Genomic DNA, 19,050 nt, shown 5'->3' on the forward strand with positions numbered 1-19,050 from the left:
CCAGGCCATTAATTAGTCTTACTCTGGGAAGAATCCAAACTCATTGGATTTCAGGTGATATCACCTATGGAATTTGTAGTATTCAAATCATTATATGTAACACATGTCTTTTTATTCTTTTTGATAATGTAATTTAAAATAAGACTTGCTTCTGCTATTGAATCCAGAACCAAATTTAGAAACCATTACAGCATGAGCTACGTAACAGCCATTTTATTTTTGTGTCATATATTGGTTATCATTACAAGGTGTATACAGTTGCTTGTTGATTCTGTCAGCAAAATACCATAGAAAAACTTTGGTGTAGAGTGGAAATCCTGATATATTATATAAAAAAATATTCTTTTATTTAAAAATCCATATAATTGGTTATACCAAATCCAGTTATTAGAAGAAATTATAATAAAAAAAAGGAACCCTTTCCTTCTCACCCCTGTAGCTTCTGTCTCAATCATAGAAACCGTGATTAAATTATATAACAGACTTTGACTTACTTCTTCTCATTACAACTCCACATATCTAAATGATATTCTCATTCCATTATCCATTTGATTTTTAATATTGCATTCTCACTCCACTGTGCTTTTATGTGTTTTAAGCATTGTTTAATGGTGTTTTATAATGGTAGGAAGTCATATAACTGGGTTGTAGGAGTTCCCAACATCCCCACTCTACATAACATACAAACAACCCAAATAAGTAATTTATTCATTTCCTCTTGAGTAGTGTATGCAAACTTCAACTCTTGAGTGCAAACTTTCTGATTTTTTTCTGTGTTAAATATCATGTAAGTTATGCATCTATAGTTTATTCATTCTGACAATGAGTGACAAGCAGGCATCCCTACATTTTTTTTTTTACCTTAACAATATGGTAAGGTTGAAATGATGTGTTTAAGGTTACAGTTATATTTTTTGTCTGGCATATTTTAAGATAAATAACAATTTACTTAAATATATTTGTTAATTTACCATGAAATTATCAGGTAAATTACCTACAACTATACTTATCCAACAATTAGAAATATCACTCTACTATAGGGAAGGCTAACAGGGGTGAGCAAACGGTATCTTTTTATGAAGAATATAGAAGAATGAAAAGGAATGTAATAAGAAATAAGAGAAATGAAATATTGTGCGATTACTCTAAAGTATTCAAATTTTACTTAAAGTGGACATGAAGAAGACAAAGAATTATTTGATCTGGATAAATCCAATTGAACATGGTATTGATAAGAAAGGAGTATAGTTACTGTATTTGACCTTAAATACTATTCTTATATCTTTATTTAATCTTCCATCAAGTATCAAATAGTTTGAATTAACAATTGTAATTTGAAGATTGCTTTTCCTCTACCTCTGCTATTTCCCTTTTCAATTTTTTTTAAAGACAGATACTTCCAAACTGTCATGAAAAATGGTCATCTATATTCTGTACAAACTCTTCCAGAGTATAAAAAATGAGGGCTAGAATGCAATTCATCCTAGGAGGCCAGCAAAACACTGATTTTTTTTAATGTTATAATAAAAAGCAATATTGTAGAACCACCATTGTATTTACATAGATACAAAATTGTAAACAATATTAATGTCATTGCTATCCATTTTTTAAATATATAATAATTATAACAGACTACGTTTAAGTTGTGTTAATCTCATGTTTGGCTGAGAAATTTAATTAGGGAAACCTATAAATAAATTCACCATATTATCAAATTAAATTAAAAAATAATCGGCATTTGAATAAATGGAGAAATAATGCCACTAAAAATGGTCACAGACAATAAAAAAATAAAATGGAGGGAAAATTTCATAACTTGATAGAATACATTATAAAAAAATAGACTGAACTTACTCTTAAAAAAAGAAAATTAATACTTTATTTTAAAATGTTATAGGCGTTCTAAATACATTGCTAGAAATACTATGTTCCTGGGTTATACAACTCAGTGTTGTTTAACTGCCAGTTGTGCCAAATTGATCTACATGCTTCATGCTTTTCCAATCAAAAGATTGCTAGAGGAGATTTTAGAATTTGACAGTATTTCTAATATGTATATACGAAATGCAAATGATGAAAATAAGTAAGAGACTCTTGAAAATGACCTGAGCTATGAAATATTAAGAATGATAAAGCTAGAGTTATTGAGACAATGTGAAATTGACACAAGAATGGACAAACACATCAATTGAACAGAATTGGGAAATCAGAAAAAGTCCCATCATTGTACAGGACCATGGTGTAGACAGGGGTAGCATGTATGGACAGTGTGGCAAAAAGTCTATAAAGTAAAAGGAGCAGGACAGAATTATTATCCTAACAGAGTATTACAAAACTGGATATTCAGTTAATCCATATAAAAATCAATCCTAGATATATCAAGAACTTAATGTAAAAAAAAAAAAAGTTGTAACCTTAATAACTAGCACTGCACCATGTATCTAAACAAAATTATATTTCAAAAAAATTAATTAGCATAGAAATTCTAGATTAGTTAGGCAGAATATAATTGCCCATAAAATTTACTCTATCCAAAAACCTATTCACAATATTAACAAAATATTTACAAAAAGTAAGAATGAACATTCATTACCAACAATACAACAAAGAAAGTGGCAAAAGTTCGATACCTTAAGTTGCAACCATTATATCCAAAGAAAGAAATTGTCCACAGATGTGTGAACAGTTTGTCAGACCTCTTTATCCCAACACCCACTGTATTTTAATTGTACAAATCTCTCCAATTCTTCTGAAACTCAACTGAGTGGATAGTCTTAGATTCCTCACTCCCCACCACTGCTCCACCACTCATTAGGCAGAAAAAAAAACAGGAAAACTGAGCAACAAGCCTGACACAAACTCCACAGCTACACCAACAATTGGGGAATGGACCTGAAGCTTAAGGATACCCCCACATGCAAATGGAAATAAACTATCTCAGCTGAGTATCTTGTAAAATTTTGCAGATATCCTCAACTGAGATAAACGGTCTGTCAGATTGAGAAGATTGTGCTACCACTCAAAGGAAGGAGGAGAAAAGAGAAAGAGGTTGAAAGGAGGAAGAGTCTTGAATAACTCTAAAACATTCCTCGGGATCAGAAGTCTTCGGATACGTTAGCATCAGCAGAAATATGTACAAATATTAAGTATTTAAAAACTACAGGACAGAAAGACAAACACTTGTATTTTTCTCATGCAACACAGTAGACAGTCATGAGCCCTTGTTCATGTTTCCATTCCTTGTTGTGAAAAATGCATTGTCTCAATAGAGACATACTAACTGCAACACAGGGGCATTGCGGATGATAAAAAATGGTGTTACTCTAAATTACAATTTTGGAACCCCCCCCCAAAAAAAATATGCAGGTTGGCAAATTCTTCTAGGTAAGAATTAAACTTCTGTAACTTTGTAAAAGAAATGCAGTATTATACTCATGAGTTTCAGGGCTCAAAGTCAATCCCCAAACCACTATTTGGCTCGTGATAATTCCTGTAGGTTTTTTCAAGCTGCATGTTTTCAATATAATTATGCTAGAGTCTCAAATAACTGGGATAAATCCTTTGTGCTGAGAAATATGATTTGTGTGTACTTGTGCCATATAGTTGAGACCTGTGGAGAGGTATGGAAAGTTCTTTTCTTAATGCGTTTAAGTACATTATGTGAGAGGAAAGGGAATATCCAAATTTAGTACTAGGAAGTGTTAAGGTGTCTGTGCCATAATAAGAAATGTACTTGTATATTTGGTCTCTTCCCCCGGTTTCTGGCACAAAGCCCTTAAAACTCTGTAATTTCCTGAGCAATCAGGATTATAGGAGCATCTTTTTAAAAATTATTTGAGCTTTGACTCCAGTTACTGACACAGTGCTACTAAATCCCTTGTTGAAAATCAACTAAGATTGAAAATCTCCCAATTCATTTAGGCACATTATGTAAAAGGAAAGAGAATACCCAAGCCTAGAACTATAAAGTATTTAAGATGTGGTAAGTTCACCAATACTGAAAACTGAATGAACATACATTATTTATAATTCTTCCAAGGGTTAACCTGACCCTTTAATTGTACTGATTTTAAACTCAGTTTTACCCCTATTAGAAATATGATAGGAGATACATTCAAACCTTGAGCCTCACCATCAATATGAACATTGCATATTTAATTCAGAAATATTAGGGAGAAAAGCATCCTATTATTGTGGTGTGGTAAACATATTAGCCTAAGTTATAATGTCTAATATTTTATTTCAGCTTTTCTATCACTTGCTATTGCACATATTGTACCAAACCATCTGTCTCCTCATCTCTTACCATTTTGGCCTACCTCTGACTTGGTCTGCAGACTTGGTAGATTTCTTCTGATTTGCTAGCAGCTTTGTGCTAGTGCTTTCCTTCTTTTCCTTAGGGCCAAGTGTCTGGAGAACTTTCTCAGATCTTATGCAAGGCAACTAAGAATTGCCTGAAATTTACTGTGTCAAGGAGCAATTCTCAAACAATAAGGGACAGGAATCAATGGATAAATACCAAAACTCCCCTGGCTTTCCTTGAACAACTCCTAGATTTCTGCAGGACATCTCAACACATCTTAAGGTATTGAATCCCAGTTACCTACAGCAATAACCTATTCTTTGCTGCCCACTTCATTAGCTTTAACCTTATTTGTCTCATATTCCCCTTTCCTCATTTACGCCACCAACCAAATAACATTATTTACGCAGGTCCATGCATCAGGGATTACTCTGCAGGGAATTTATACTCTGACAAACACAGTCCTGAATAGTATTAGTAAAGTAAGTTTACAAAAGGCCTCAAATAAATCTCTCTATATGCATGATAACAAGACACAATGATAATATGACGCTCCTAAATAACTGAAAACCCTATCAGAGAGCTCCTAGCATTTGAGGCATAGACACTCACTTTTTGCTTCAGAACCTTACACCTGAACATCAATGTTTTTGTTTAGACATCACTCCAGGTGGAGCATTTGAAGAAGAATGCTCTGTGGCCCTTCAGAGTGTTTATTATATAGAATCCCAGTGTAATATAGAAATAATAGCAGATAGAAACAAGGTCTCTTACTACCCTCAAAGAGCATAAAAATAGTATTAAAAACACATCATTGTTTCATAAAACATAGTTATGAAAGAAGATTATTGCTATATCTGGTATAGTGTACTGTCTGGCATTAGTGACTATGCCCATATCTATACCTCAAATTAAAGACATGGGTCAAGAAAAGTTACTGGAGCTTATGTGAGAATCATGGTGACCAATGCCAACTACTCACCTAAAAGGAGGAGTGGGTTCTAGTTTTCCCATGTGATTACTAACCTGACAACAGCCAGAACAATTTATGAGCATCTCTCCTCTCTGAAACACTCTCCTGGGAGGTTGAATGCAATTTCCTGGCTGTTCCCAAAGCATATAAGAAAAAGAAACATCCTTGGGTGTTTGTTTATTATTCAGGGCATCTCTGATTTCCCTGTTGAGAAACTGTTCTTTATATACAATTGGGCTGCTTTTATTTGTTGTTAATTTGGACTGTCCCCACTCAAATATCTGGGTTTAAGCATACTGTTTATTGGGTTCATGCTTGAATAACCCGCTAATTACTTCAACATTCAGCATTTCTCACAATGGCTTTGGCCAAGTTTTATGTCTGTGGACAATGACAGAACTCTTCAAATATGTTATAATGCTTTTTAAAGATTCAGAAAGGATACAAATTATGAGTATGGGTGTAATTCTTATTTCTGTTTCTTTTTTAACCTAAAGAACTCAAAGTTAATGATACCTGAATTCTATATCCCATAATCATCAGTCCTCATCTTCCATCCCCACTCATTTCTCCTTCTCTGCATACATGCCTTCTCTACAAAGTTGACACAGTCCTTAAAAGGGAATGCAGCCTTATAAAGTAAATGTTGTGCATGTTTTCATGTGTACACATATGTTGTTAGATATCTCATTTTGATACTTAAAGTTCTCAAACATCTACATGTTTCCAAACTGTATTCAGATCACTGCATACAAATCAACATTTTCCTGAATTCTATTGAATCAAAATACTGTAATTTAATATATGTGTTCCCATAGTTACCAATTCCTGACTTCTACAAGTATTACAACAATTAATATCTTTGTGTGTGTCTCCACACTGCTCCATGAATGACATCTCTGTGAAATATCTCCTGGAATGGGTCCCTACTTAAGGATAAATAAGCAAATATAATTTATTTTAATAAGAATGGAACTATTTCAAGAATATATTTATTATTATACATTCCACCATCAGTACATGAGAATTTCATACTCCTGTCATCCAACTTAGAGATATGTACTGCATGTACATATGGTAAGGAATTGCAATAAATAATTACATCAGGTTAAATTTTATGAAGCCAAAATTATTTACCAGCTTAAGTATATCATGTTATTAAGTAATTCAATACTGGCCTGGATATGAAACAGGAAGATTTCTTAAGCACACAATCCATATCAACAACAACAACAAAAATTAGTGATTGTAACACAGACAGGTAAACAAATATTTTAATATACTTTTAATACATGTGTCTATAAAAATGATAACATGGACAATTTTGAATAATGGTGATAAAGTAATTGTTGAAATGACATGAAAAGTTGAAACACACATTACAGCACAGATGGGATGGCTGACCACCAATTTTTTTCTTTTCTTTTCCTCCTGGGCACATGGATGAATTACTTCTCATTGTCCTTGCAGTTGGCTGTGGCAAAACAGCTGAGTTCTAGCCTCACTCGTGTGTGGGATCAGCATCATACTCAGCATAAGCCATTCTTTCCATCTCTGTGCTTGTCCAGATTGGCTTTCCTCAGTACATTTCTGTTCTAGAGCTGGTATTTTCCAATTGTTGAACAGATTCATTCAATAATATAGTTTATTATATCTTTGAAATAAAAATTGCATAAACTATATCTAATCATTAGAAACCAATTATGATCATTGTAGCTCAAACTGCTTTTGCTGTCAGATTTGTTTTAAGTAGACATTTTAGTTAACACCGTCATATACATTATATGAGATGATGTGAAGAAATTGCTATCACAGCTACAGTGTCAACAAAACTGCTCCAATCACATAATGCATTTTTGCTTAAGAAAATATCCTTACAAGTAGTGATAGAGTCCATGAAAGGACAGAAGTCTGGAATAGAAGGTGACAACTGGGGGAATAATTTGTGGAGGTTCTTCTCATGCCATTCAGGAATGGTTCTGTTTAATAGAAGAAAATAAAAATTGTATGGACTTTCATTGAGATGCAGAGAGAAAGGAAAGGAGGAATATGAAGAATAGGAGCAAGAGAGAGGAGTCAGGATAATGGTTTAAATTTGGAAGAATATCTAAGAAGGACATGTGGGAAATGCTCTAGCAAAGTAAATTTGCTCTAAGAATAAGGAGGACTAATGCTACAATATAAACCTCTATTTTTCTTCTTTTCACCCATATCTCTAATTTTCAGTAATGTCTATTTCTTTAAAGAAATAATAATGGCCGCATAATAATTTTACATATTTATGGGGTACAGAATGATATTTTGATATGTGTGTATAAAGTGTGAAGATCAAACCAGGATAACTAGAATATCCATCACTACAAACCTACAAACATTTATAATTTTTTGTTTTGAGAATATTTAACCTCCTCTCCCACAGCCATTTTAAAATATACAAAAAATTATTGCTAGGTATTGACATCCAGCAAAACTGTAGAACACTAGAACTAATTCTTCCCATCTAGGAATAAGTTTGTATCCATGAAACACTCATACTTCCAAGTTTTGGTGAAATCTACTTCTATTCTAAATAATTTCTTTGAAAGGAAATCTTAATTTCCATGAAGGTGGCTGAAAGAAATAGCCTTTTGGAAAGCAGAGATGATAGATGTGGCATATTTTAGTACAGACAACAGGAGTGAAGGCCTGTGGACTTCCAGGGAGAGGGCATTAGGTGCTCAAAACAAACATGCAGACTGTAAATGCAATACAATTCTATTGGAGACCTTAAAATTCCTCATTTTTGCTTCTGAATTTAAAAATTCTGAATGTTCTCAAGTGCGATTTTTTTTTTTTTTTTTTTTTTTTTTGGTTCCTGATGTGGTAGGAAAGTTTTAAAGACCAGAGATCCTTGGGATCAGCACAAAATATTGAGATGTATAATGACAATTCTTTAAAACAAAATGGATTTCTAGGAAAATATCGTGATCCTTCAGTGAGTTGGGGGTTTAAATTTGTGAAACAGCATTTACTACTCTTCTGAATTTGGGGAAATTTGATGACTTTTGGAAATCAGGTACTTTAAAGGATTCAGTCTGTGACCCACACAAGATTTTCACACATGCCCTGGAAAGAAAATATTACATTCTATATTATGAAACTGGGTAAGAGCTCCTGCCCTTGTGGCAGCTACAATATGAAGGGCCCTTGTAGATTATTTTTTAGGTCTTTCCTAATTTAAAAGCTGTGCTCAATGACTTGCTCCTTGACTGTGTCCTCCATCTCCTCTGTCCTCTAACACCCAACAAGGGTCTGCTGTTAACTCAAATACAAGATGCCATGGAACCTCCTGGGCACCCAGACAGACATAACATGGAAGAGCAGGAAAGTTAATGCTCCATGGGATGAACTTTACCCAATAGGAAATGAGAGCTGACAAATTAGTTTTCCTAAATTATCTCATTGAAAATTGTGCTTGTCAGATGTATCTGGTAAATTAACTGATTTTATTCATCACTTCTAAATAAAAGTATAACAAGTATTATGTGAGTGTGTGTTTATGAGTGTACACACTTTTGAAACTTTTGAAATGAATGGGTTTTGTTCCTTCTTCATTCAAAGGAGGCTATGATTCATGTTTAGCACAAATTTTGCATCTAAATAGTGTTGCAAGGGCACACAGTGTGCAAATTTTTGTGAAACTATAGCATTGAGTAGTAGTGAATAAAACAAGGGACAAGATTTTAGATTGTCCAGTTTGAGGGGGACATTATTTTACCTAAAAGAATATACCAAAAGAGATGCAGTAGGTAAAGTCACGTCCCCACAAAATTGCCAATGTTCTAATCTTCTGGACCTGTAAACATGTTACCTTCCATAGGGAAAAAAATGTACTGATGTGATTAAAGGTCTTGAGGTGTCAAGTGCCTCATGCATTATCTGCATAAGTTCAACATAATCATGAGGGGGAGCAGGAGGAAGAAGGACAGAGTCAGGGGAGCTGAGGTCAGACTGATGGAATTGCTGGTTGTAACTGGAAGATGAGTCGAGGGCTGTGAGCAACCTTTAGAAAATGGAAAAAGCAAGGAAACCATGTGTAAAACAAAATAAAAGGTAACAATACTGTTCTCACTATTGGCCCTAGTTCATTTAATGATATGTATGGGATTGGTATAAACACAAGTGTGAGTTTAGCCTTTTTAGTACAATTCTGCTCACCTATCTAGACCGGAAAGTAATCATTTCTTACTGGGAAGTATACGTCTCTAACAACAAGTATACTCACTGATGCAGCAAAATACACCCATAATAAAGTAAAATCAAAGAAACACTCATAAATAAATAAAATAAAAAGCATAATTGTTAATGCTATCAAATTATTGCCAATGTTGTCCCTTGAGACTGGACATGTTCATCACATAGTGTGACTTTTTTTGTCATTTTTGGGTATCCTGGTTCTTTAAAACTGAAATTAGAAGTTCACTCACTGACCTGAGTATCGAAGTGCATCAATTTTGGTTATTTCTGACCTCCTTGGAGATATCAAAATGAAGTATTTTCCAGATACTGACTGCTCCTCCAATGTCAGTTTGACTTTTTCTTACTCCATCATATATTAGTAGAATTTTAAATGTATAAAGATATGGTTCATAATCACTATTAACTTCTTTTTATTATTTGACCAGGAGGACTCTTGAGAATTGATGAAACTTTGAAGACAAGGTCATTATTTTGTGGTGGTGGTGGGAGGGGTTGTCTAGTAACTATTCACTAAAAATCACACTAAACAAAAATATGAAAAAAGGAGTGTTTGGTACTACGGTTTCATAACAAAGACAATTAACTCTATGCAACTGTTTCAATATTACATGAAAAATGAATTATATGTCAACATTTTGCTTCATTGTACAAGCGCCAAGTGAGAAGGAAGAAAAGGAAAATTTTATGTTTTTGTTTACCCTGTTTTTCCACATGTCCTATTTCCATATGTATTGAACACCTTAAGTTTAATTTTCATTTTACCTTAAAAGTATTTTTATTCCCATGAAACAAAGTTGTTTTCAGTACAAAATAAAAATAGTTCCACAAGAGTTGAGGATTGGATGTATAAAATAGAGCAAAATGAATATAAAATATTGAATAGTTGAAGAAAAGATGTCTGTTGCAAGGAGGGCGATCTGAATCTTGACGACCTTCCAAAAACGGATCCTCACATATGTCCACCTTCTGCTATCAAGATTCATCTTCCTTCATTAAAAATTATACAAACCCTGTAGTAACTTACATTTTGCTTATAACATATGCTCGCTTATTTTCAAATTACTCTTTATTGTTTATGTGTGTTGTTTTCTTGTTTGGATGTATGACTTTTTGATAAAAACAAAAGTTTTTTCACTGAGACTAATGGAGTTTCTAACCATTTATTGCCACTTGTAATAGCAGCATTTTTAGGAAGAAATGACAATTCTTAAATGAAGATAGTTTTAGTTTTAAATCTACATTAGCTTTAAGGATTTCAGTGGGTTATCCAGGAATCTCTTCAATGCCTGTTTCACATCCTTGTTCCTTAGGCTGTAAATCATGGGGTTCAGCATTGGTATTACTAGGGTGTAGAAGACCGAGGCCATTTTGTCAGTATCTAATGAGCGGTTGGTTCTTGGTTGCAAATACATGAAAACAAGAGTCCCATAGAACACAGAGACAGCCATTAAATGAGAAGTACAGGTGGAAAAGGCTTTTTGTCGTCCCTCAGAGGAACGTATCCTCAGAATGGCAAGGACAATGTTGAAGTAGGATACGAGAACAACAATCATGGAGAAAAATAAATTGGTACCTGAAAAGGTAAATACTGCTGTTTCTGGAAGGTAAGTATCAGAACAGGACAAGGCTAACAAAGGAACGTCATCACAGTAGAAATGGTTGATTATGTTGGAAGTGCAGAATGACAAGGAGAACACACAGGAAGTGACAGTCACTGCTGTGGTCAGACTTTGGAGGTATGTGAGGAAAACCAGCAGATGGCAGATCTGCGGAGACACCACCACCATGTACAGCAGGGGGTGGCAAATAGCCTCATAGCGGTCATAGGCCATTGCTGACAGCATGAAAATCTCAGCCACAGTGAAAACTATGAATACACCCATCTGGGCTGCACATCCATAGTAAGATATGGTTTTCTTGATAACCAAGAAGTTAACCAGCATTTTAGGGGCAATGGTGGTAGAATTTCCAAGATTGATGACAGCCAAGTGACGGAGGAAAAAGTACATGGGGGGTTGAAGTTGGGAGTCAACACTGGTGAGGGTGATGATGCACAGGTTTCCTGTCACAGTCAGTCCATAGATCCCCAGGAAGACCAGGAAGAGGGGAATCTGGAGCTCTGGACGTTCTGAGACACCCAAGAGAATGAACTCAGTCACCCTGGTGAGATTGCCAGAAGCCATTTACTCTGTTGTGTTCATCATTTAATGGGAAAAATGGAAAGAAATTAATACGTAATACTTTTTTTCTCTTAGATGCGTGGTCATTAAATGTTTTATTTAAAATCAGATTATTTTGGTTGACAAACAATTAAATTTTACAGAACTTAATTGATTTTCTAGTAATATTTTGACAAATCCAGAAATGCTTACCAGAAAAAAAGTTAAAGTTCTCAAAATTGTTTAAAAGAACTACTAACTTCTTCATCACTATTGAATATTATTATACATATATAAATTATATTGACATATGTTTTGGATGAATATATATGCATTTATGCATGTGTATATATATGAATATATACACACAGAAGCACACGTTTGTATGTATGTGTGATTAAAAGGATGAAAGAGGGCAGGTTTTAGGAAGTTGATGAGCCAGAGGGACCTCCAGTTATGTTTTTCTTAGCTTCCTTAAGTGTCCTCTCCAGCCCATACCTTGTCATTAATCATCCTTGGGAATTTCAGTATTTCTGTTGGAAACAGTGTACACTGCACTTAGTAATTTCTGTCACACCATTCAGATTCACTTGCCCAGAAACAGGCCTACACCTCAGCACTGTTCCATTGAAGTGGCACTCTGACACTGAAAATCCTCTTTACTACATCACATTTGATTTCTTCTCCCAGATGTGACAGTTCTGTCCTGTCACTGTGACTTCTAGCTATTCAGACTCCTCTACTATTTTGTCTGGCAGCTCTTCTGACCCTTCCCTTTCCAGCTTATCCTCTTCTCTTTTACTTCTTTAAAGACTGTTTTGATTTTTTAAAATATTTGTTACTTACACTTTTTATTAGCTAAAGTTGACTACTTTGATTTACTTGAATAGAGAAATGAGTGGGAGAGAGTGCTAATATTTATTTAGCAAGTAATATGTGCCCAGAATGACAGCAAGTGTTTTGCAGTGAGGATCCCATTATTTTGCAGGAGTGCCATTGAATGTGGATATAATTACTTCATGTTTGATGAGACCTTTGAGGCTCAATGAGGTAAAGTTACTCCAGAGTCTATCAGTGTAAGATATTGATTAACAGGACAGTCTAAACTTCATTGAGGTATGCTTTTGTTTTGTGTGATTTTCTTTACATGTTTGGTTGGTTGGTTATTATTCTACCTGTTACTGTCTGTGGGATTTTTTTCACAAACTCGTATTCTTCTGTTGTGCAAATTAAATGAAATGACAAACATATATAGTTTGTTTGCATAGTCTGGTACCAAGTAAATGAGAAACTAATGTTACCTTAATTTATTGTTATTAGCATGCTTTGAATGATGTTTAATGTAATTTCTTATTTTAGTCTCAGTAACATATTCCACTGTACTGGGGGCTTTTACAGGTTAAAATAAACTAGCAAATGAATGACAATTTTGTACATTAAAAAACTGGGAAACATAGTATTTAAATATATATTTAACAAAGCAGAACATACTCTTCTGCAACCAGATTCTCTCTTAAGTCTTCAGTGTTTGTGATGTAAAGATAATTAATTCAATACACCAAATATGAGGTTGATGAGCTGATGGGATTGTATTGTCCCGCCCATCCCATATCTTTTCTGTCCTACCACTGCACATAAAAACGACTGCATTATTTATAAGCAGGTTACCTTATGATGGACAACATTGTTTCAACACTTACTTTGATTAAAATACATCCCACATGATTACTATAAATAAAGCAACTCAGTGTATTATTCACTCAGACACACATATTTTGTTAACTTTTCATTACTTGAACAACAACAAAAGAATAACAACGGCAGTTACTGACTGTCTACTATGAAATTGTGGAATTAGCTTTGGGAATAGAGAGTATTTGCAAATATCCTTACCTTTTTTAACTTCTTTCTCTACTAAAGTAAAGGCAGAACTGGGGTTGCTTTTAATTTCACTAAGAATATGTAACTAAAATTAAGTTTCTATAGAACAGTCCAGTTTTTTTCCTATTTTTTTTTCAAAATCTTATTTGAGTTCACATTTGTTCCTGTTAAGAGATATAATAATTTCCTACAATATTTTTCCAATTAGTTTTTGAATAGAAATAATTTATCGATCAACCAATATAATAAATTTTCAGTAAATAAAGTTTTAAGAATATACCTAATGCCTCATTTCACTTTCAAAAGTGTCACCATTTGAATGCGAAATCATATTGCAAAGTAACTCTTAAATAGCTTGTTGAGTGATCTCAAGACTGTTTTCCATTCATCTCTAACTGTGAAATTTGTCTTAAGTTTGTTGGGATATGGCTTGTGTTTGTGACGAACACTGAATCTCAACATGAGCTCTCAGTGTCCACCAGGGACATAGAATCTGACAATTGGCACCAGGGAACCTGATCATTTTGGGTTTTTAACCCTGGACAATGCAAACTTCAAGAAGAGAAGAAAAACGTCCTCTTCTGTTTATTGAATTTAAGTAATTTTGTAAACCTTTCCTGGGTACATGGAGTCATAAGTTTAGAGACACTTAAGAAGTTTCCTATCTTCTGTAGACTGTCTTCTGAAATATCTCTTAGTTCTAGGGTAGGAAAAAAACACTCTTCCTACTAATGTGAGATATTCTTCCTGCAAGAGCTATTCATTATTTTGTATAAACAGTCAAGCAGTCTAATGTATTAATATGGATGTGTATTTAATAGGGATGTATATACTATTATTAACATTATATCATCATCACTTTTACTAGACACTCAGTGGGAAGACATTTGAGTCACTTAGGAAAAAATTCAGATTAGATATCATTTCAGTCCTAAGTTTAATTTAAATTGATAGAGCTTCCAAGATACTTGATACTCACAGTTACAATGAGGAATAAGTAAAATATTTGGTGTAACCTACCTGTGCAAAGAGTTTTGCTGAGATCTGCTCTCAAGATTGGTTCATGAAGATGCGGAAGAGTTTTATAAGTGGCTGAAGGCCCTGAAGTCCTTCACATTGAAATGTGTTTGTTTCTAGGTCCCAGCCCCTAAACATGATAAGAACAATTCCCAGAAAAAGGTCTGATTCCTTAGGGAGATGTACACAAACTGAATCCTCATTAACCAGGATTTCAATCAAAATTTCACCCAAAGGGTGATAATGTAGATAACGTAGAAATGTAGAGATTGCTTAGGGACTCACTGTGATGTTCATAGTGAATAGCAAACAATGTTTTTCTTAAGTTGTATTCCTATATTAGATGGAAGTGCTGCTGCTGGCCCTAGGATGAAGAAAATGGAACTGTTAGAAAGAGCAGGATTCTGTCCCCAATGATTAATTTTAATGTTAATATCGGGAATAGAACTGAAGGCAAAGAATCCATTCTGCATCAAGAGCAAGCCCTGATGTATATGCCATAAAAATCAGAGAATATGAAACAGAAATTCTTATGTGAATGGCATTAAGTGACTGATTATCAAATTATCTGATGAAATTCTTCAGTCACCCAGGAAATACGTTGTCTTATTTCTAGTGTTTAATTTTCACTGTTTAGGTAAAAATTACTTTTTTTTTTTTTACATAAGCCTGTGATCTTTCTTTAAACCATAGATAGACATTTTAATTAAGCACTGATAACTATTTTGTGTGTGTGTGTGTGTGTGGAATTTTCTAATCTATAAGCATTGCAAGTGCAAATGGTATGACTGAATTTTTCATCTTTATTATCAGCTTCTAAAATTGTATTAAGAGTATATATTCAAAATATCTGACTGACTAACTGATGGAATAAAAGAATGAACAAGTGAATGAAGGAAAAAACATTTTTCTTAAAATACTAAAATCAAATATGACATATTCACTTCAAGTACTGTATTTAATCTTTACTGCAATTTCAACTATGATAAAGACACATGGGCAACCTGCATATCATTCTCTAGTGTACTTACTTCTTTAGGGCAGAACACAACTGTTTCTTCTTTATCTTGGTTATCCTAATATTTAATAAGTGGCTGGCACATTGTAGTCTGTGAAATAATACAAAATAAAATGATAAAATCATAGACAGATTCAGGAATGTAAAGAGTAATTTACAAGGATTTTTATCAACTTAAAAATACTCTTGAAGTTCTCTTGAAGCCCAAAAAATACCCATGAGACAGTGATATTTATACTTCCTCTGTAATGTAGGTTGTGCTTGTATTTCAAGTGGTAGAACAAAGTCTTTCTTAATATCCTCATTCTCTCACCAGTTCTGACAATTCCCTGTTTGGCATTCTTTTAATATTGCAAAGATGTTTTGAAAATTACTGCTTTTAATTTTACATTGTTGTCAATGTTTTACATTATAGTTTGATCTCTTCTTTGAAGTAAATTTACTTTATAGGAGCTATGTTCTACATCCTGAGTTTTCAATACGCTAAGTAGTAAGCCTATCTTGGGGAAGCAGGCTAAATGCTAAGTCTGGGAGCATCATTGTGAGACAGGAAGTGCTCAGTTTCCCTGGATTTGGGTTTCAGGACAGACCTCTGGGTTTCAAGTCACTCCTCAAGGTCTCAGGCCCCTCTTCTTCTCAGGCCCCACCAAGTAAAAGGAATTTATATTGGTTTGTATTACTCCAGTGACAAAGCCTGCTCAGTGGAAGGGAATTTATTCTTTAAATGACCTTCTACTAAGGATGCTAATGAGCACAGGAAGTTCTTTAATATATTCAGTGCATGTGATAGAATTTGACCAATGAACATGCTTTAAATGGAGACCACCAGAGTATTTGTACAATTATGTTCCACAACAGGGAACCATCACCTTAGTTGAATATTCATTAGCTAGTACGCATATGTCTTAGAAAGCAAAACTGTAAAAGTGGAAACCCAGTACAAGGCAGGGCTGCTGCTCACTCACCAAGAGTGAGTGTGGGGTATGTATGTCTTTCTTTTGTATCAAACTTGCTTTTAGCAAGTGGCTGCTCACTCTCTTGAGTCAGCCTGCACTTTGTAAAAAACTTTAAGTGTATATTTCTTACTTTTGTGTTAAACTTAGTGTCGGCCCTGCTCAGTCTCTGGAGCTAGGGCACACTTTTTCTATGTGAAATCTGTATCTCTTATTCAATACATTACAACTCTTGTCACTTTCTACTGGGACTTTGCTCTTGAATTCTTTCCTGTGGCAGGTTCAAGAACCTGGTAACAGGACAGGGTAGATTGAGGCCAGCCATCTGGCCTCCCCCAGACCCTCTCCTCCAGCATCATAACTCACAAGCCAGCCAGGAGACCACCCCCAATGGCCAGGGCTTTGTCAGTGCAGCCATGTGCTAAGGGACAGAATTGAGCCACAAGGAGTCTTCTTTCTCTGCCTGATTCTGAACCATCAAATAGTATAATTGGTATTCCTTGGGTTTGTGGGTTGCCACTCCCAGTTCTGGAGTAACTACTCCCTGTTTTGTGGTAACCACTTCATGTGTTAGGTGCCATATTGGCATAACAGTTCCCTGTTTTGGCCCCCTAGATTGCATTGGGTCCTCAGCTTTTAGATAGCCGTCCCATCTAGAGCTTGGTCCTAGGATGCTGGGACTTGAGGAAAGCCACCTGCGCCATGAAAGAACCTGAAATTGTGTGAGTGGATCTCCTAACATTCTGCTCCCAATTACATCAGGTTATGAGGAGAGATGATGAATTAGTGCAACTGATTAGGTTGCATGCTCTGGAGAAACCAAGATTTAATTTCAGTACCCATTCTTCAGACTTTGTGCATCTTCTCTTCCATGTCGATTGTGGCTGTCAGCTTTGTGATTCTTTCCATGTTTGCTGTGTATGCAAAACTCTTGTAAACCTAAACTTGCTTGTTTACACTTTAGGTTCCTAGCACTTTCTCCTATGTTAACAGGCCCACCTGTGGGTGCTAACTGCCTTTGTAGGCCCAGCCTCATGTCTGGGACTTGGGGACTTTCCCTGATTTCCAGTGGGTGGCATAACCATGACTTCTCAGCCAGCCACCATCTTATTCTCCTTCCCATAATCCTCCATCCTCTTTTCTCTCAAGCTCCTACCATGGGTGCCATCTTGTCTTAAGTTTCTTAAGTTTTTTTTTTTTAAACCCTTGCAGAAAATAATTGGCCTATAGCACAGTGTTACAGTCTTACAGGTGAAAAAGGAGAGTTTGTGTCGGGGTTTGTTTAGAAATTGCAAGGCCCATTCATGAACTTTGTGTAACATTGTAAGCTAAACATGAAATGTGGAATATTTCCTGCAGTGAGTGAAACAGTTTCCAATTATAGCCTGTAATGAAACTGGTAACCAGAACAGCCTATTTGGAAGAGTTAACAAGAGCCAAATGAATGGAGACATGAGGGATGGCCTCTCACTTCTATGTTCCCTAGCTGTGTGTTTCACCTCCTAGCTGTACTAAATCTCATGTGCTTTGCTGCCTTCCTCACTTTTCTGTTTTATCCTTCCTCAAGCATAATTTCTCTTCTGTAACACCCTTTCTATGCTATTTGTTAAAAAGTACCATTTGGGTGTGAGAAATGACTCAAGGATGTAGAAGCCGGCATTTAGCTTGTTTGGGATAGCTCTGCCAGCCTGGGTTTAGTAACTAAGTGTGTGCCTTCTAGTCATTAAAGACCTGGTGATCAAAAAGAAAATGTGTGTGTGCGTGCGTGTGCGTGCGTGTGTGTGTGTGTGTGTGTGTTCTTCTCTGTCTGAGTTTCTCTAGACAAACTTGAGAAACAGTAACTGCTCCAGAAAGTTACAATTGGATAAGTCTCTGGACACAATGTGTCCCCATGTGTCCACAAAGTTCTGCAAGTTTTAAAGCAGAAGCCTGTGAGGTGAAGAATCAAGGTTGCTTGAAATTGAAATTCAAACTAAAAGGGGGTGGGGGTTGAAAAGCTTTTTGAAAATTAGATCACTATGAAATATCTTATCAAAATTATCAGCATACATTTTTGCATGGGTGTACTGGTCAGACAGGATTACATTTGTCTCTGCTAGAGGCTTTTAAGATTAAAGTTGTGAAGCCAGCCTATAGCAGAAAGATCATTCTGTATAAAATATTTAGATAAATGATGCTTATTCGGTATTGGTAATAAGGAAAAAGTTTGTAGAAGAGGAGACAGATGTGAGAAATGCTAGAGATCTAAAGATGTAGTTGTGATTCAGAAGGTTAAAAGGGAAAGAGAGTAAATTTGTATGGAAAGAAATAATGTATAGTAAATTTTGTCATTATGAAAAGAATGGGTGGATTGTTTCAGACTAGGAAGAAGGGAAGTATGGGGACAAAAAGGAAAAGTCTGAGCATATCGCAAAAGGTCTGTAAGTTGTAATAATGGATTTTGAAAGGTGAATTTATGGAAGAATTTTTTAATGACATATAATTCTATTTAAGTCTTTTAAACCTTT

The 19,050-nt window shown here is 35.0% G+C and overlaps 1 protein-coding gene across 1 annotated transcript; it reads right to left on the reverse strand.

Annotated features, from left to right (window-relative positions):
* Positions 1-10,750: 10,750 nt before the first annotated feature.
* Positions 10,751-11,698, reverse strand: LOC134376934 (olfactory receptor 8J2-like). The gene has a single exon (XM_063095516.1). The coding sequence runs from the start codon at positions 11,696-11,698 to the stop codon at positions 10,751-10,753; it is 948 nt and encodes a 315-aa protein (XP_062951586.1).
* Between the last annotated feature and the right edge of the window lie 7,352 nt (positions 11,699-19,050).

Source organism: Cynocephalus volans, chromosome 4 (genome assembly GCF_027409185.1).
Source record: "Cynocephalus volans isolate mCynVol1 chromosome 4, mCynVol1.pri, whole genome shotgun sequence".
Taxonomy (NCBI): domain Eukaryota; kingdom Metazoa; phylum Chordata; class Mammalia; order Dermoptera; family Cynocephalidae; genus Cynocephalus; species Cynocephalus volans.